Raw genomic sequence first — 21264 nt, forward strand, 5'->3', positions numbered from 1 at the left:
GGGTAGACACCATGGCCTGATTTGAACAAGTCCACAGAGTTTTACAAAATGCAAATTACTATATCCTGTTCCCATAACATTAACCTAGAATGGATGCAAATGATATGACTGGGAGAGGCCACTGGTGGCAAAACAGTATGGCTGTTGGAATCATGAAGCTAATTAATTGAAATGTTAAGTTTTGATGACGTGTCTTTTTTTGTGATAAGACCTAATTGGTAGCAAAAAGGTATGTCTGTTTGAATCATTATACTAAGTTAATTAAAGCATCTATTTCTTTTTTTGGATAAGACATATTGGTAGCAAAAAATGTAAGGCTGTTTGAATCATTAACCTAAGTTAATTGATTCAATTAATTTAAAATATGTTAGATTTTAGTGACATTTATATTCTGCTAAGAACCATTGGAAGCAAAAAAAGCATATATCTTTTTGATTCGTTAAACTATGATAATTGAAGCATTTATGTTAAGTTTTGATGACATTTCATTTTTGATAAAACCTTTTGGTAGCAAAAAGGTATGGCTGTTTGAATCATTAAGCTAAGTTCATTGAAGCATGCGTGTTAATTTTAGTGACATTTGTATTCTGCTATGAATTCAGATAGCCTATTTTCGATACTCTTCTCAAATACTAAATTTCATTTGAAACAAGAAAATCAGTAGTATATTATCAGCACAGGGCTTCAGAACATGAACAATATCATGACGTCATTAGACATTCTAAAGTCCTTGGAAGTTAAGTGTGCCCCCCAATTATTCCTGAGAGACCTCAGCACAAACAAATTGATAGACTCAGGTGCATCCATGAGTGCACAATTCACTTCAGACGATGTTCAAATAGTGGTTAATGTAACCATGGTAACATTACTACATTTTGTCCAAAAACTATGAGTCTGTCTTTATCTTGGTCACCATGATACGTGACTGCTCGAATATATACCACCACGTGTCTGCCATGTCTGTGATGGTAAGTCCGGGTATACAACTCGGAGTGGATTACCAGACGGACTAAGGATAGATTAAGAGCACAGACAGAATATTGATAGTCAATCTGGCAGACGTGATATAACAAAGTCATTATACTATTTGTGTCTTTGATCTTGACTGAATATATATCACAATTTAATGCTGTATATTGGAAATTTACGTGTCACCAAATTAATGCATATGTTGACTCGATCCTGACCTAAAATGTGTCATAAAACTGTAGCAAGTAGCCCTGCCTTTGAACTATGAAAATTAATCAGCAAATTTTAACACAAAGATTGTAGACTTAGAATGCCATCATATTGTAGGGTTTGATAGTAGTTTCATTGAACAATTTCAGTGAACTTTGATGAAATATACTCCCAACATGTCCAGATAAGCATGCATCAATTTATTAATGCAGTCATGCATATTTGTGCAATTTACCTTTGATGTACCTCAATAATATCAAGTTTATGCTACTGTATAAAACATATACTACTGCTGCTTCTTTGAACTTTGATGGGGAGAGATATTTATATAGGCTTTGCTTGTTTATAAATCCTCTTTCACTGTACCAAATGGACATAAAAGTTGTTTAAAAAATATATATGATATATGTTTGTGTTTTATTTCATGCTCTCAATATTTTTATGATTTACAATAGGGTATTTCAATGGAATTGTTTATGGATGTATTTTATTTTTTTGTGTAATAAAGAAAAAATCAGATATTATTTTTTTCTTAATGTATATTTTATGTTGTTATGTATATACCATGTACACACTATTTTGAGACAATATTTACCATTATCTGAATGATTAACAATTACGTATGACAAAGCAATGTTTAGTTGGAGGTTCTGGATTGAGGTTTGTTTCGCCTTAAAGGGCAAGTAAAGTCAACACAGCAACTTTGCAGATTCAATACTTTAAGGCATACTTAATCACAAATCTTGACCAAAATGAAAATTATAAAATGGAAAGAGAGGAAACACAATAAAAAAAGACACGCAAAATCGTTCCCCCCAAATGAAAAATTCCTCCAGTAAGGGGATTCTACCTAGTGGATGTTGAACTGGCTTCTCGGTGTTTGACTTGCTCGGGCAGACACCCAGTCTACCTGCTTCTGCCCTAGAGATTCTGTAATAAGTTGTCTTTTTTCTGTCTGATCATCCATTTGATTACCGTGTCCACAGCTTAGGTCACCTTAGTGACAACACTGAAGATGCCTTCAGTTGTTTCCTCAGGGGACTAATCCCTGACAGGCTTTTATTGTGTGGAAAAGGGCCGAGGGCAGCTGGTGTTTCATTACCTAAACAGGATTGTAGTAATATAACACTAGTTACCGATTGTTAATTCATTTTTTTTAATTATTCACAATGTCAAGCTTGGTCATTTCACACATTCAACAATGTATGCGATGTTGTTATTTTGGTAGGATTAACATAAATAGCAGAAACAGTATATGTGTAACAGCTGAGAATCACAAGATAGATCAGCTATGGGACACATGAAGGTACGGTGTGAAATTAATTGTTAAATATTTTCAAATATTTGCACAATTCTTAAAAGCTAAAAAAATAGTATGTATATGTTTACAGCAGTTGTGTTTACAGCAGGTTATCTATGACAATGTTCATATTTAAAGCAATTAGATAAACATTTGACAAGAAAACAAATCAGGTCAACATATATATCCTTGCTCAGGGCTCAATATTTCCCATAATTCCCTTCAGCATGTATTTACAATGTGCAAGCGATTGGTAAAATACTAGATCAGGACCCCACAAAACAATGAAGAGCTGTGTACCATGCATTGTAAATATCAGCTTGCGACGGAGCTTGATGCACATGCAGCAGTGGCAGAGAACATATTCCTCATGCATCATGCAAGGGCAACTGACAGCACATATACAGTCTACAGAGAGTTCTGGTTTATTTTTCAGATATTATCCACAAGAGAATGTTTTATCGAAGTGTAAAAGTTAAAGATGTGTTTTAAGTAGGGGAACATCCTTGTAATACTGGCAGCTATTGCAAAAACTGTGGCTATTATGTGTATCGTGGACATGCCAGCAGTTACTGCATGTGACCAGGAGTACATGCCTTATCAGTCCTGACATGTAATTACTCTCTCACCATGCCACAGAACAAGGTAACAATGTATCTAGCATGTAAAAGTGCAACAACTGTGATGCACTTTAGAGGTAATTATGAGCAATAGCCAAAGGTGCTGATACGGTCCGTATGCACCGGTATCAACAGGTTATGGCACACATCCTGGCTATATGTGTCAGAGGCTAGGAATTAGTGTGATACAAAGGTTGGTTGGTTTGTTGTTTTACGCCGCTCTCAGCAATATTCCAGCTATATGACGGCGGTCTGTAAATAATCGAGTGTGGAGCAGACAATCCAGTGATTGATATCATGAACATCGATCCATGCACTTGGGATCGATGACAAGCATCAACCATGTCAGCTAGCCTGACCACCCGATCCCATTAGTCGCCTTTACGACAAGCATAGTCGCCTTTTGCGGCGATCATGGGTTGCTGAAGACCTATTCTACCCCGGATCTTCACATGATACAAAGGATTTGAACCTGCTGTTATTGCTGTTTACTGTCCATTTTATGAGCTTGATAAAAAGGATTTGAACCTGCTTCTATTGTTTACTGTCTATTTTATTAGTGTAAAATGAAGGATTTGAATCCGCTGTTATTCTTGTTTACTGTCCACTTTATTTGTGTGATACAAAGGATAATCACCTACTTTTGTTATCGTTTGCTGTCTGATTTATTTGTGTGACACACAGCATTTCACTTTGTATTTTTACCTAAAGATCCCCTTTATAGTTCTTTTAACATTCAGATTATGCCAAGGAGCCATAGTCTTCTGAAGTGTGAACACTATTAAAGATGCAAGAATGAAGTTATGAAAAATATGAAATCCTCCAGAACAGATGTTATATTTCATACTATTAAGTGCATTTTATGAAAAGAATCAGTTAGCAAAAGGTGTTATTGTTTTTTCGCCTTTTTGCAACGCTGTATCATGAAGAATAAGTGCAATAGTTCTTGTAGAAGCTGAGAAAAGGTGTTTTGCTTTCTGGTGTCATTATTTGAGTAATGCAGATTTAAGGAAACAAAAAAAGCTCTATTATCCCAGTCTAGTGTAGTTTTTGACTTTTATTTAAATGTTAGTGATGTAAAGCCTCGTTGGTCTATTTTTTCATTGTTAAGATGGAGAGCCTCACTCTTGATTTCCACTTGACATAACAGTGATGAGTCTCGTTAATGTATCAGCTGTATTTGTTTCTAGTGATAGTAGTGGTGGGGAGCCTCAGATATCTTGACTATTTCTGGTTGTGATAGTGGTGGAGAGCCTCATTATTCTTGACTTTTTCTTTTGCTAAAAGTGGTGGAGAGCTTCAATGGTCTTGATTTTTTTTCTTGTGGTAAGGTCATGACAATTTCTGGCCTTGTTAGTGGTGGAGAGCCTCACTGCTCTTGATTTTCTGTACATAACTGGTAATAAAATCTTTCGGTTATTTACTTCACAGTCCTGATCTGTTGATACATCTTAAAAAAACCAAGGACACTTTGCAGTGTGTGCAAGAGAGCATCATGGTTTATATTGGTCAATATAGTGTAAGAACAGTTGCACCGTAGAATGGTTCCATGAATATTAACTGTCATAATGATTTTTATGATAGTATTATACATTCTATCCGTCACAGACAATGTTGTACAATATGCTAGTGTAGTACTAGACAGTTTATGTGTTATATATTGTAGTGGCAATGCATACTGTTTTATGTTATCCCCCGGTGTGAAAAATGTGAGGATATAGCGATCACCATGTGTGTCCTCTGTCTGTTTTGTTTCTGGAGCAAAACTCCTAAACTGTAGAATATTTCTTGTTGGAACTTGGCTGTACAGATCAGCCAAGTGGTGAACTGGAGCCTTTTGATGATTTGGGATTTTTATAAAAAATTTTTTTACATTTTTATGTTTTTATGACAGCAAGTTGGACTAATGATATACTGAAAATGAGGGTAGTGCTCGTTTGTGGAGCAGAACTCCTAAACCGTTGAACATTACTGCCTAAAACTTGATGTACAGACCAGCCTTTTGATGAACTGGTGCCTTTGGATGATTGGGGATAGTGTTTATTTGTTGTTAAATGCCACACTCGGCAATATTCAAGCTAATATGACGACGGTCTGTAAATAAACAAGTTTGGACCAGACAATCCAGTGATTGATATCATGAGTATCTATAGGTGTATGGTAGTTGTGATCTGAGATCAAAGGTGGTACATGGTCCTGTGTCACAAATCAGACGAAGTTTAGCAACATTGGTCGCAGAGGGTCCTCAGATAGGTGACCCTGTTCGTTAGCTTGACTCCTGAGAGTTTCTTGGGCATCTGTTCTGCCCCAAACCAAAGCATATGTTGTGTCTCCTGGAGCAAATGACTTTGTTTTAAATATGCCTCTGTTCTCCCTGCATTGAATGGGTACCCAGTAGGATGAGATGGTAATGTGCCTGGGTTGTATACTCCCCAGGGAGCTGAAAATGAAAAATCAAATGCAAGTTGATCCAAGCAGTGAATGGGTACCCAGTAGGATGAGATGGTAATGTGCCTCTCAAACAGCTTGGGTTGTATACTCCCCAGGGAGCTGAGAATGAAAAATCAAATGCACGTTGATCCATTGACCGGGGAACTTATAACCCAGAGCTTTGGGCAAACATTGCAGATGGAGTTATGTGCGTTACAAGTGGACTATTAAATAGCTGCAACCATCAGACAGTGACACTGAATATGCTATACATTGTAGCAAATGTTATCACTGTATGATGTCAGTGCTTATTATGGGCATTCATGAAGAGCCTCAGTGCAAAGCAGATTGTATTTGAGGATATTATTGAGCTTATTGGTGGTATAATTTGATCAAGCGCAGACAGTTGTTAGAAGGCAGCCCTTTGGTCTGATCATCTCATATTGATTATTGCTAGGGAGGAAGGGCCGACTTCTGTATTTGTGTCTTGGAGCTGTCCAGTTGCATTTGCCATATTTGAATAATTTACACAATATCATTGGTGTCCGAGTACAGTCCAAACTCAGCCTAATTTACACATTGCGAAAGGTACCACAATCCAGAATCAAAGGGAATATGTGTATAACGGTTAAATTATTGAGGACCAGATATTGCCCTGATTCTTGGAACAGGAAACTGTTGATATGACCAGCTAAATTACCTGACACTTGTTCATGGTTGCGTGACGTTATCCGGAAAGGTTAATAATATTACGATCTGGGCCGAAGTGCAACAAAGCGATCTTAGCGCTGCAACTATCATAAGTCTGTGTTAGATTATTGTCATTACTACTTTCAGAGCACTAAGATTACATTATGGAACAAGGCCCCATTGATGGAGTTTTGTCAGTAATAAATATTCAAGCATGAAAATTTCAGTCATGTTGCAGGTTATCGATCTTCATCCATCTGCCAGTGAGTTGTAATCTTTCAACATCTCTCTCTGAAACCACAAGGTCGTTGAATTTTCAGTATGGCTGCCATGACAACCATATTCAAAATATTATTTTGAATTATGAAATTTCAGATTACGTATGAAGGGTGTATGAGGACCAAATTTGTTGAAGGTGGTTAGTTTCCGAGGCATTCTACTGGCATGGAACTTCATATCTACATCTTCCTCAACAAATCCCACCACATCGTATGTCAGTAATTGCATTTATGTCTGGGGCCAAGGTCACATCTGAGGTATTGGTTCAATGTATTTGTATCGTAATATCTTCTTGAATATGATTATCTTGAAGATTATTGGCATCTGAGTATATCCCTTGTAACAATTGACTTATTTCACATGGAACTCTTTTTCTCACATGCTGTGAGGTCAAAGGTCAAGGTCATGGGTAGTGCTTTTTGGGCAGAAGGACATGGCAGTCTGTGCCAAGAACATTTGTGTGTACTAGCCTGAACTTGTATTTTGGCTTTATCTTCAGTAGATGTTAGTTAGTTTTTGTATATGGACTAGTACAAGTTGATCTTACTGTATCTTTAGAAATTTTACAGGTGCTTCGAACGAGTGGATAACGATGCAAATTGCAGTGTATAAGTTACATTGTTTGGAGATTTGGTTATGGAGGGGCTTCTCCTGTTTGTGCAAGTTGTAGCCAACTCTGGTTGGTCAAGGATGGGCAGTTTGTGATTTGGCAATTCTTCTCCAGTAATTGTGATAATATAAGACCAAATTAGTTATAGTGTTGTAATCTGTTTACTGTTAGTCTACCCAATTGCCTATATATAACTACCAAATGTATGAACATTTAGTGTTTCAAAATGAGGTCCATGTATGTACCTGTTCTCGTTCCCTCCCACCTCTGGAGCTGCTGAATTCTGATCTGACTTTAAACATGTCTGCCATTATTTCTTCCTAATTTGACCACCTCCGTGGTCTAGTGGTAGAGCATCTGCTCGGAGAGTGGAAGGGCCGGGATTCGATCCCCGGACACTCCATAACAAAAGACCTTAAAAGATGGTACTTGTTGTTAACCTGTCTGGCACTCGATATTAAGGGGCTGAAACAACGACTGGTCAGCTCGGAGTCAGTATACTGTGTCTGAGTGGGATATTCATGTTATCTCAGTGGGCTGGCACTATAAATCGGTATCACTCCGGACTAGTACAAGCAGCCACGCACACACACATGTGCTTGCACATCGCTATTTATCATCCAAAACTGGCCCCCACAGGAGATATCGCTTGGGTGAGATCAAGCGATATCTACACTGTAGATATCGCTGCAATGAAATTACATCACAATGCTTTGGAGACCATTGTGACATCACTGGTTACCATGACGTCACAATCAAATGACATCACTAATGGCTCTGCTACTGAAGCTGTTAGCAGTACTTTTTACACTGAAGACACTGCTAATTACTATTTACAAATTGAAAAAGCTGGAAGAATGATGTTGGATGATAAATAAAATCTCACCCTTGTGTCTTTTGATATCAAATATATCAACACGAGTTGATAAAAGTGGAAAAAGTCTGAGGCTTGCCGAGGATTTTTGCCACTTTTATCAACGACACTCGGGTGAGATTCTCTATATAAATGCATTAAACTTGGACACGACGTCCATTTCACCTCACCTCACCTTCTTCATAATTCAGGTGAGCTACAGAGCCTCGTGGCTCTCTATTTTACAACAGGGCATCTGTCACAAGATGAATCCAGTCCTATCTATATTTTTAGTAGAGTGTCTGAGCCACTCCATGCACGAAGGGGAGGAAGCAGCTGTACAGTGTTATAAGTGTAATTGTTTGTTTCCAGGATGTTGGATTGGAGAACAAAACCAATGCTTTGACAAGTCTTGCCGGTCCAACACCCCTCCCAAGCGAGTGTCTGAGGCGTACTCCAAGTTCTGCTGCTGCTCAGGCGGGGAGAGATGTAATGAGAACGTCACCGATGTTTACAAGCCTGATATGCACACCTCAGAAGCGCCCCATATACAACGTAAGAGTCTTTACGTAACAGTTTACTTGTGGTTGAAACATATGTTATTTAATTCTGAAATGAATTTGGTATAAGATGTAGCAACTTAATAAGACTATGGTAAAAGTAGCAAAATATACACGTTTTTAGCTCACCTGACGGAAAGTCAAATGAGCTCATATCATGGCCCGTTTGTCTGCTGTCGTGCGTTGTCAACATCTTCGCAGGATTCCCTGGACCAATGACGCTGAAACTTCACACACTTGTTCCCACCAATGACAGAAAGTCAAGTGAGTTATGTCATGACCTGTTTGTCTGCTGTCGTGCGTTGTGAACATCTTCTCAGGAAACAGTAGACCAATGACTCTGAAACTTCACACACGTTCCCACCAATGGTGACACCTAATTTTTTTGTTCAAGAGATCTGAATTTGATTTTCAATTAGGTTGCTCAGGCAGTCATATTGAAAACCTGACTTGGTTGATGCATGTCATCGATCCCAATTGTGTGGATCGATGCTCATGATATCAGTCATTGGATTGTCTGGTCCAGACTTGATTATTTACAGACCACCGTCATAAAGCTAGAATATTGCTGAGTGCAGCGTTAAACAACAACACAACCAACCAACCTATATATGCCCATTACTCAGACCTTGTTTTTCATGATGTCATGAAATTTGTAGCGTGTAATACAGACCCTGATATATTCAATACAGCCCATGCAAGTCTAGATTACAGCAATATCTGAAAATGAAGAGAGTCTCAGGGTTCCTTTTTGTTATATTTTTATTAAGATAATTTAAACAACTGTTTTTTCTGTAAGATATGTTCATTTCAGAGACTAGATCTCAGTCTATGAAATTTGATGAGTGTGTACCATGCATTTATCACATCAACATGATAAACATGTGCTCATATATACTATTGTCTGGATGATTTATTTCATGTATTGACATTACTTAAACATCGAGTCATTTTAAATGATGTTTCTTCTTCTAACAGCTGTACACCAAAGTGTATCAGCCACTAGCAGCCTCAGCTCACAGGGCTGTGTACACATGGTCATGTGACCAGAGAGTAAGCTGATCACGGTGTCGGATTAACGACACTGATACATGAGTGATTTCAGCAGTCCGTTGGAAATTAGGCGTGTCAAAGACGGAGTGTGGTACTGTCTGATTTATGGGTATTGGTTCCCTTCATTAGTGTTGGATAAAGCCGATTGTCGGATTACCGAGTGTCGGAGTAACGGGACTTGACTTTATGTGTCCCATATTGTGAGGTATTTTTAGTATTTGACCGTGCTCGTAATTCTCTCCAAATACATTTCCCCTCACAGTAAAGATCATATGAGAAACCACTGAGCCAGTGAATCTCACATCTCACACCTGAATTTGTTGAAGAGGTTTGAATCCAATTTTCCATAAAGCTCCCTTGACGGCCATGTTTTCCTATAATTTTGTCAAAATGCATATTTGCCATTAAACTTCGCCTCTGTAATTGCCAGCCTGAGCGAGCTGTGCTTTAGCATGTATGGTCCTCCTAATGATGACATCACATTTTGTTCATTAGATTTTAGCATTAGTTATAATTATCCATGCAGAAAATATTTGAATATCAGTGATGACAGAATCTTTTGCTCAGTGGATGGATGTCTTTATTTAAAATATGTTATATGTTATATGTTATATGTTTGACTACATATCTAGGTGAGCTACAGTGCTGTGGCACTATACAGAAAATACAGCTGTATGTGTGATAGAGCTGGAACATGGTCAAGTGCAGTATTAAGCAATACACATACATTTGTACACATGCTTAGTGCCATGACCCTATATTTGGGGCACAGGGCCCCGTTCCACAAAGCGCTAGCGCTACGACTGTCGTAAGCCTATTCTAAAGAATGGGAGTTACGATCATCTTAGTGCTACGATCACTTTTTGGAACGGGGCCCATTAACACTAATTTGTATGTCGTTATGAATGACTCTTTTTCTTTCAGTTCGCCCTACACCCGACCCAACTTATCGTGAGAAAACGATTATCATCTCCCTCGTCTCCGTCTGCTCCGTGGCACTTGTTATCTTAATAGTTTATTTAATTTATCGAATGTTCGTCACCAACAAACGTGTCATCCATGACCCTCTTCAACACATTGAAGCCCAGCCTCCCCCTGGGTTTGAAATTGACGACTTGAAGATGTGCAGCATCATAAGCAAAGGGCGATACAGTGAAGTATGGAAGGGCCTGCTCAATGACTTGGAGGTTGCTGTCAAAATATACACTCCACATTATAGACAGTATTATCAAAACGAGGGGAATATTTACAGGTTGCCATTTATGGAACACGATAATCTCTTGAAGTTTTTTGGAGCAGACGAGCGCCTGTCCCAAGATGGACTCATGCAGTATTTATTGGTACTGGAATATGTTCCTGTTGGTTCGCTCACGAATTACTTAAAAAATAACACCTTGGACTGGCCGACGCTGTGTAAAATGGCCTACTCCGTGTGCAGGGGCTTGGCTCACATGCACACAGATATTACAAAAGGAGGTGAGTCAGCACTGGAAGTTGTATCGACATTTATTAGCTGAATGTGTTTCTGTATTGTAAATGTCACATTTTTGGAATATAAATTGTTTATTCAACCGTTTGGCGAGATTATGACATATATTTTATTCCTAATATATGACATTTGTGATGCGGACACACACAAGGGACATAATCTCTTCATCCTATAATTTTGTTCTTAAAATAATGGAATATTTATGTTTTAATTTCACTTTGTGAGGAGTTTTCAGATGACAATATATAAATACAAATGCCTAGCCTTGCTCCAAGGCTGTACAGAAAGGAAAGTCCATGGACTTGTAGTAATTCTATCCTCTTTCCTTCTATTCTATAGGCAAGTCTAGATATGTAGACAGTACACTTCTTGTTTAAACTTTATCAATTAATCCCTATTGATGCTACATTTATTTGGATATCAACGATGACAGTAACCTCAAGATTCCCAGATATGTTCCTATTAAGACCTTTACTCTGGCAGAATCTTACCCATCCTCCTGAAGTTTGCCAAAGTGATAAACGTTCATTCTCTTTCCTTCAACATTAAGCTGACAGGCAGTGATACAACTTAAATATTGTTGCAAGAAACAATATTTGATTGATGGATTTATTCATAACAGAGAGATCATAGCTAATCCTTAAACACTTTTACATAAACCCCAACACGTACAGAATGAATGTCTTTTATAACAGTTCAAAATTAGGTATATTGAGAAAACTGAAGTTTATTTAATAATCGTATCTACATTTTAATCATGCTGAAGAGTTATCCATTGATAGATGTTACCTGTGTATATATTCCCTGTAAGCCATGTTGACACCCAGATGAACCATTGTATATTTTTTATACTTCTATGCTGTCCCGTGAAGATTCCAGGAAAGAACCCATGCTTGTCGTAAGAGGCGACTAACGGGATTGGGTGGTCAGGCTCACTGACTTGGTTGATGCATGTCATTGTATCCAAATTGCGTAGATTGATGCTCATGATGTCAATCACTGGATTGTCTGGTCCAGATTTGATTATTTACAGACCGTCGTCATATAGCTGTAATATTGCTGTGTGTGGCGTTTCACAACAAACAAACAAACAAATATTGTGGCCTGAGTGAATACAGTTGAGCTTATAGCTTTGATATTAAACCAAATAAGTGCTTAGGGATTAGATTTGCCTGTTGCATAAACAGATGGATAAAAACTAATGTTTTATTCTGGACATGATTTGTTTGTCTTATCTCTTTTTTAAAAGGTCAATAGATTGATTTGCAATGAGCCTTATAGTTTTCTGTCTAGAACTTTACATTTAGATGAACGAACAATAGATGCATAGCTTGTTGTTGAAGTCTCAAATGGCAATTGCCTACATAGTCAGCACACAAAGAAGATACAAAGCAATTATTGCTTAGATATATTTTCCTTTCTATTTGATCTTCTTCCTACGTTCAAAAATTCAATGACACTGGCCAACTGAGAAACAATTTATCTTGAGAGGACATTTGGTCCTATGGAAACATTTGAATTGCAGTTATAAATACTTGGTGCAATATATCTTCAACCTTTTGTGTATTCATAAAATAACCAATAAATATCAAAATAATAGATCTTCCTTCAGGAAATGAATTGAAATAAGTGATGATTTTTATAAAAATTACTGGCGATAAGCCAAAAAACATTCGAAACATAGCAATAGCACCAGGCCTCCTTGAAGGTTGTCTTTTAGGCCAAAATACATAATTAATTACATGTCAGCCCTGTCTGCCTTTCTACCAAGCACTGCTTGTTACATCATTGTAGTGTGGCCTCTTTCTTTCCTCTGTGAATACACCCTATAAATAGTCCAACCGCATACTCATGCGTGTTGGAAACCACTAGGCTTGCTTCACGGCTGTACTGAAGGATAAGTCGATGGATGTGTCGGAATTCTATCCTCCTAATGGGCAAGTCCAGATATGTGGACAGTACATCTAAGACTCCAGTCTATTATAAGGACAACTTGTTCTTATTATTTACATGATCTAGAGATTATGATTTAATACTTATTACGTTAGAGACTTGTGCAAGTCTAGTGAACCACCTCCTTCAGTTGATTTCTGATGAATAGTTTTTTTTATGAAGAAAAAACAGATACCTCCCACCTTGCGTTTCTTACACGTTTGGCTGAAAATCTAATAAATAATTAATTGTGGCCTAATGAGACCGCTCTTTAGGTGTTGGGCTCGGCTTCATTGTAACCCAATAAATTCACTGCAGTGTAATTGGAAATATTTTTGGTCGCAGAATCTGTGACAGATTTCGAGGTTTGAAACTGAAGCCAAACAATCACTGTTGAAGCAGAATTAGAATCAGCTTTGTCCCTCAAACACATGCTGTGTACTTCCTGCAAAATATGTTTTGTCTTGGAATAAGTTTTCTCAGAAACTCTGACGTTACATGAATAAATAGAGGATATTTCACTCGACACATGAAATATCCTATTTATTATATACTTTTGGTGTAGTTGTCTGCAGGAAGATTAAATTATTTCATTACAAATGTAAAACCTTCAAGCGTAAATTCTCCCTACATAGCACACATGGACGGTTTTCCACCCCCTGTAAGTACGACTAAAAATGTAGTTCCGTCTTAAAAAATATAAACAAAAGTAACCAAAAATATTTGATGTCACTAAAATTCTTTAGTATATATTTGGATATGATTATATACAAAATCAACTTCATCAAAAAATAAATTTCAAATCAATGAGATGGTTGTTCGAAGCGAAAGAATACTCGCAATTCAAGTAACAAAATGGCGCTTTGCCAAACGTAAAGTATCAACTGACAAATCAGAAGAGAAATTCACAGTTTAATACAAATCATTTTCAACAAAATAACAAACGGTAAGAATCGGTATTAACTACATAAATGACCATCTGTCATTATATGACTTGTCAACATTGAACTGACGTAAATCAACAGTTTGTGTGCGAGCTGTCTCGTGTAGGCCAACATAGTTCTGTCAACGTGTTATGTTCACTGCAGTGAAATATCAGGTGTTATGTTCACTGCAATGAAAATATCACTTTTCTCAACTTCAGAAAACTCAGTCTTTCACACTGAAGTATATAATAAAGCTTTGCATGCTTATCTAAGACATACTTGTCAAGGCTGAGATAAAAAATTGATGCCGTAATTATTATTGTTTCAGGAGTCACTCTCCCTTTCTCCATGCTGTAGATTTTGTGCATTCTGTTTGAAGTGCATGCTTTTTGAAAATCAGCACTGACGTTAACAACTCAAATTCTAAAGATGTTTTCTTGTTTCTATTACAAACTGGAGATAAGCAAATGTTATGAGTTGAAAGTGGAGAGTTAATGTATAATGTAGCAAGCCCACTTCAAACTGTAATCAGGCATGCCATCAAAGTCTTCACTAGTGTTTCTCAGAGAAACAAGAATAGATGTCATGACTTATGACGACAATTATTGCTAGACAGGGTGAAACTATTGGAGCTGAGAGTATTGCAGAACAGAGTTAACAAGAACTAAATATAAATACATCATTTTTTTTATAGATAGCAACTTCTTTTACTCTTTGTCATGACATTTCAGAGCTGCTTCTTACGCCTACATCAGGTGAATGCTTAGTAAGTGCATAAAGTTAATATATTTATATATTGATCATGATATATACCGGTATATACAACACAAGTTTGGATGAATGTACAAAGATAACAATATGATGACAAAGCCAATGACTGGACTTACGAAGATAACAATATGATGACAAAGCCAATGACTGGACTTATGAAGATAACAATATGATGACAAAGCCAATGACTGGACTTACAAAGATAACAATATAATGACAAAGCCAATGACAGGACTTACGAAGATAACAATATAATGACAAAGCCAATGACAGGACTTATGAAGATAACAATATAATGACAAAGCCAATGACAGGACTTACGAAGATAACAATATGATGACAAAGCCAATGACTGGACTTACAAAGATAACAATATAATGACAAAGCCAATGACAGGACTTACGAAGATAACAATATGATGACAAAGCCAATGACAGGACTTACGAAGATAACAATATAATGACAAAGCCAATGACAGGACTTACGAAGATAACAATATAATGACAAAGCCAATGACAGGACTTGTGAAGATAACAATATGATGACAAAGCCAATGACAGGACTTATGAAGATAACAATATAATGAAAAAAGCCAATGAGGTTAATAGGAGAGGATTAATTAAGTACACTGAAGGTGCACTGATGACAGGGCTGGCTATTGTGACACAAGCAACGAGGCAATCAAGATGTCCATTGTGGTTGATGATGTGATTATGGCACAGTGGAGTACACAGTGGGAAGGCAGATACCTTAGTCTCTTTTCATGGCTGGCTTCTTTTGTGGATTCTTTTTTTAAGTTTCCTCGTTTTCCTAAGACGGATGTCTTGGTGTGTGGCCAGGAAATATGGTGGTCAGGATTTTAACTAAATAAAACTTTTCAAATGAGAAATGGTTGTTCATTTTCCAATGTCTAACTGATAAATTTCATATCCTATTAGCATAACAGAACTGTTAAATCGAGAGAGATATGCTGAGGTGAGGTGACATGGGCTTAAAACATCACATTCAATATTATCTTGCTTAAATACCTTTTTTTTAAAATTTATTTCTGATAATAAGAATGCATAATACACAGAATAACATTAAGTGCAATCTCATTAAAATCAGATCTTAGTTCTCGCTACCACGAAACAAAGATCTGAGGACATCCCATTACGGATCACGTCAGAACGACCTTTTGCGAATTTTGACCGACCAATGAAATGACTGACAAGAAATCGACATTAGCCAATCAGAAGGCAGCTTTCTCGAGCTTTACGACACTAGCTTCAAACTGACGACTACGCTATGAAACATATTTTGATGTATTCTCGATTAAAAAGATTAAAACTGATAAGAAGAAAATTCTGGAATGGCTTATAGATGGCCTAGATTGTATGGATATAATCATAAAACCCGTAACTGTCGTTCGGAATACCCCATGTTAAATATTTCGTGGTTGCATCATAAGAAAACACATTCCAACTGTCACTTTCATGACCTGGTAAGCGACGCCCTGATTGGTTGGATGAAAGGTCGTTCTGACATGACCCGTAATGAGATGTCCTGAGATCTTTGTTTAACAATAACGAGAACTAAGATCTGATTTTAATGAGGTTGAGATTAAGTGTCCCTTGTGAATTAATCGTGTAGCTTGTTGGTTAGTCCCTTATTCTGATTGCTTGATCGATCTTATATTATGCTCTGTAGAGTTGCATCCCTTGGGTATGCCAGAAACCTATGATCATGGGTTCAAATCCTGGTTCCCCTCGATTATGTTTCTAGGTTTGTCAGCACCATACCTGTGCTCGTGGGTTTCACCAAGGTGGTAAACGTATGAGACCTGCATCAACTCGGGTTTTCCTCCCACTTAAAGCTGACACGCCAAAATGTAACTGAAATACTGTTTACAGCAGTTTGAAAGTAAATTTACTTTAATGAGGCTGTCTCTGACCATAGCAATTGTGTTGATGATCTGCTTTGAAGTCAGGCCAGAGTAAGAGTATTCAAGAATCAGAAGCTAAAACAAATACAATGGTCAGAATAGATTATATGTACTGAAACAAAAAAAGTATTAAAACAAATAGTACTAAGAAAAAGAGGTTTTGATGTTGTTTTGAATGCTTCATAATATGGACTTCTGTATTATTTGCCTTTAAAATCTCTCATTACAAAAACTGGCAATTTCATCATACCATCAACATTGAGAACAACTTCACAAATCTTGAACATATAGAAATGATTTTAATAAACTAAGCATTTATGAGTAATTCGACAAAAAGACAATCTCTTCTGCTAGAGATTCAGGAATTTTCATTGAAGACACATTTTGTTTTTGACAAATAATCAATGACAGCATTTATGCAGAATCCGAGCTTTTGCCTGATTTGTTATTTTATATCCAAATGTTCTATGGAACTAGTTTTCATAGCCAAAGTATTTTTATCCAAGCATGTTTGCTATTTGATGATGTTTCTATTACAACTTACACAAGTGTTTATTCCATTGCAGACAAGTTCAAGCCTGCAGTAGCTCACCGCGACATCAACACAAGGAACATCCTGGTGAAGGGAGATCTGACTTGTGTCATCGCAGATCTGGGATTTTGCATGCCTATCATGGGCTCCAAACTCATTAAAAATGGCCATGCAGAAAATGCTGAACAGTCAACACTAACAGATGTAAGTAATACCTGTTGAAATTTGGCATGAAACGCGGGGGGTTCATGTCATAACACTCATGACAAATGTTGAAGAATATTACTCTTGGTTTAATAACTCCTGGTTTGTCCCGATTATGCTTTTAGGCTTGTCGTCATCATACCTGTGCTTGGGAGTTTCACCAAAGTGGTAAACGTCTGAGACCTTTCTCCCACATTAAGCAGTCTTATCTGAATATGATGAATTATGTATACTACTGAACTTTTGATAGGGATAATCAGTTGTGTATTTCTGTCTACACTAGACATATTATGAGAATCAGTGTTTCATGTGGAAAGATAAAAATATCCAGTCGAAAGTGGAGTGGTATAGATTTTGGTTATGTCTAGTGATGGTTTTCCATGTTTCAGTGTTCATTCCATTAGTGGGGCGGTCGGGTAGCCTAGTGGTGAAAGCGTTCGCTCGTCACGCCGAAGACCCGGGTTCGATTCCCGACATGGGTACAATGTGTGAAGCCCATTTCTGGTGTCCCCCGCTGTGATATTGCTGGAATATTGCTAAAAGCGGCGTAAAACCATACTCACTCACTCACTCATTCCATTAGTGACCAATGTGCTATGTTGTTGATGTTATGTCCTTCAGGTTGGGACAATACGCTATGTATGTTATGTCCTTCAGGTTGGGACAATACGCTATGTATGTTATGTCCTTCAGGTTGGGACAATACGCTATGTATGTTATGTCCTTCAGGTTGGGACAATACGCTATATGGCACCTGAGCTGCTTGACGGTGCTGTCAACCTTCGTGACTGTGAAGCTTCATTAAAACAGATAGATATTTATTCTATTGGCCTGGTTTTGTGGGAAATATCCATGAGATGTACAGATTTATACCAGGGTAAGTATTATTTTTTGACGAAGTCTCAATTTTGTCAAGGGTTGGATAAATGTAAGTAGGCTTCAGCTTGTGTTTAGGTGCAGCTTGTTCCAGAATACATATATCCATGTCACAGTCTGCAACCTTTCCCACTTGTTTGAAGCCTGGGTCTAGTCAAATTTCTTTCAGTCTAATAAGATTGGTTTATGACAGCCCAAACATGTGTCTTGTCACATGGAAAAAATAAAGTAACATCTACTGATAAATTGATGCTGACACCAGGGTCTTAAGTAGTGGTGTTTTGTTTTGTTGAAGGGGTACCTGTTCTAGAAATACATTTCTGTATCAGGATTGCAGGAGTCTCTGACATATTTCGTCAAAAGGGCAGCTGTACGAGAATATGTGTGTGTTTCCAGATTGTCCCTTATGCAATAACATTATTTGCTTAAGGTGCACCTGTTCCAGAATAAGTTGTATATGTCGCCATATCTGCCTGAGATCAGTCTCCTGAGCCATGATGGATTTTGTTACAGGGGTGCCTGTTCCACGATATTTGTTTCCATATATGGCTCATATCAGTTTCTTGAGCATTGATATTTTTTGTTGAGAGGACACCTGTTCCAGAATATATGTGTTTGCATATCAGCATGCTCAGGCTGAGGTCAGCCTCCTAAGCAATGTTATTATGTTTTGTTAAAGGGGCACCTGTTCTAAATTATATGTTGCCATATTAGGCTGAGGTCAGTCTCCTGAGCAATGTTATTATGTTTTGTTAAAGGGGCACCTGTTCCAGAATTTATGTTGCCATATTAGGCTAAGCAATGTTGTTATCTTTTGTTAAAGGGGCACCTATTCCAGAATATATGTTGCCATATAAGGCTGAGGCAGTCTCATTAGCAATGTTATTATGTTTTGTTAAAGGGGCACCTGTTCCAGAATATATATGTTGCCATATCAGGCTGAGGCAGTCTACTGAGCAATGTTATTATGCTTTGTTAAAGGGGCACCTGTTCCAGAATATATGTTGCCATATCAGGCTGAGGCTGGTCCTCATCCCTCATTTGAAGACATGCAGCTCCTTGTTACCCGCAGAAAAAGAAGGCCTCGTTTCCCTGATGTGTGGAAAGACACAAACCAGGTGCGTGACAGAGTCACTTCAGTTTCTCTAGTCATGTTTACATTTGTATGATGAACAAGCTATTGACTAGTAGAGCTCAAATGACACTTGTTGTCCATTGACTGTCTGTAGCCTCTGATGGTAAATTACTAAACCATCTAGTATTTATTGAAATGTGTGTGTTTGTGTGCATCTCAGTTCAACTACGACTGTAACTTATTTCGGATTAATTTGGGTCACCTAAGAATTGGTAAGGCTGCACATTTATCTTAAAAGGGAAGACTTTATATTATTTTTATTGAACACAAAAGAGATGAGGGATGAACACATTTTTCTTTACTTACCAACAAGGATTCCAACAAACACAACTTCCAGCAACATTGATAAAAGTTCTGGTCAACATCATACGCTTTTCATGTAATTGTGAGAATGATCTACATGCAATAAAAATGTAAAGGAAAGCAACACAAAAACAAACACAATAGACACCGAATGAATGGAAAGCGTTTGTGTTGATTATATGGATAACAGAGTCAGCTTCATGTGACTCGGGGAATGTGAGGTCACACGCTGGTCTGGGATACATGTCCTGTTCTTCCTCTACTCAAGTTTGAGTCTTAATGGTACAAGAACTACACTGGTCAATGTGCAAAGTGAGACTTAAAGAATACTCTTCTCCCCTTTGAAACAGAGGCCCTACAGAAGCTATGAATATTGTATATGCTTACAGTAATAATGCTCATCAATCGAGCAGTCTCACATTCCCCCATGGAGATTCCTGTTTTCTATAGGCCCTACTAACATGTCCTTGTACGAGACAATACATGGTCAGGCTCCATGACTTGGTTGATTGTGTGTCCTCATACACTGACATGGTTGGGCGTTGCTCATGATATCACTCACTGGTTTGTCTGTCTCTGAAAAGTTGGGTTACTGCAAACACTCAATGAAGTGAATCTGGTGTTTAAAGCGTTCAGGCGTCATGTTGAAGACACAAGGTTGATGGTACAATGAGAAATATATATTTGGTGTCTCAAATACACTGTCTCATTCATACACTTAACAAGGAAAAGTTTTTGGAATTAAAGACGAACCTAGAGTGTTTACTTTATCATGTGAAATAATACTGTTGCAGGCTGTTCGATGCCTGAAAGAGACAATAGAAGATTGCTGGGACCCTGATGCTGAGGCACGACTGACTGCCCTCTGTGTGGAGGAAAGAATCTCAGACCTGATGACCACATGGGCACAGGACACAAAACACAGAGGTATGTCTACATGGGCACAGGGTACAGAGGTATGTCTACATGGGCCCAGGACACAGGGGTATGTCTACATGGGCACAGGGCACAGAGGTATGTCTACATGGGCACAGGACACAGGGGTATGTCTACATGGGCACAGGGTACAGAGGTATGTCTACATGGGCACAGGACACGGGGGTATGTCTACATGGACACAAAACACAGAGGTATGTCTACATGGGCACAGGACACAGAGGTATGTCTACATGGGCACAGGACACAGAGGTATGTCTACATGGGCACAGGACACAGAGGTATGTCTACATGGGCCCAGGACACAGAGGTATGTCTACATGGGCACAGGACACAGAGGAATGTCTACATGGGCACAAGACACAGAGGTATGTCTACACGGGCACAGGACACAGAGGTGTGTCTACATGGGCACAGGACACAGAGGTATGTCTACATGGGCACAGGACACAGAGGTATGTCTACATGGGCACAGGACACAGAGGTATGTCTACATGGGCACAGGGCACAGAGGTATGTCTACACAGGCACAGGACACAGGTACGATATCTGGGCACAGGACACAGAGGTATGTCTACATGGGCACAGGACACAGGTATGTCTACATGGGCACAGGGCACAGAGGTATGTCTACACAGGCACAGGACACAGAGGTATGTCTA

General features: G+C 38.2%; 1 protein-coding gene across 1 annotated transcript in view; it reads left to right on the forward strand.

The window, feature by feature from the left end:
- The window catches only part of LOC139465849 (bone morphogenetic protein receptor type-2-like), a 91292-nt gene that overhangs the window by 59737 nt on the left and 10291 nt on the right, over nucleotides 1-21264 (forward strand). Inside the window, exons 3-8 of the mRNA XM_071247802.1 lie at nucleotides 8334-8516; nucleotides 10499-11050; nucleotides 17183-17352; nucleotides 18082-18229; nucleotides 19210-19346; nucleotides 20461-20593. Coding sequence (XP_071103903.1) covers nucleotides 8334-8516; nucleotides 10499-11050; nucleotides 17183-17352; nucleotides 18082-18229; nucleotides 19210-19346; nucleotides 20461-20593 — 1323 coding nt within the window. The remainder of the gene's footprint in view (nucleotides 1-8333; nucleotides 8517-10498; nucleotides 11051-17182; nucleotides 17353-18081; nucleotides 18230-19209; nucleotides 19347-20460; nucleotides 20594-21264) is intronic.

The sequence above is a fragment of the Haliotis cracherodii genome, unplaced genomic scaffold, assembly GCF_022045235.1.
Source record: "Haliotis cracherodii isolate W230 unplaced genomic scaffold, xgHalCrac1.p SCAF_18, whole genome shotgun sequence".
Classification (NCBI taxonomy): domain Eukaryota; kingdom Metazoa; phylum Mollusca; class Gastropoda; order Lepetellida; family Haliotidae; genus Haliotis; species Haliotis cracherodii.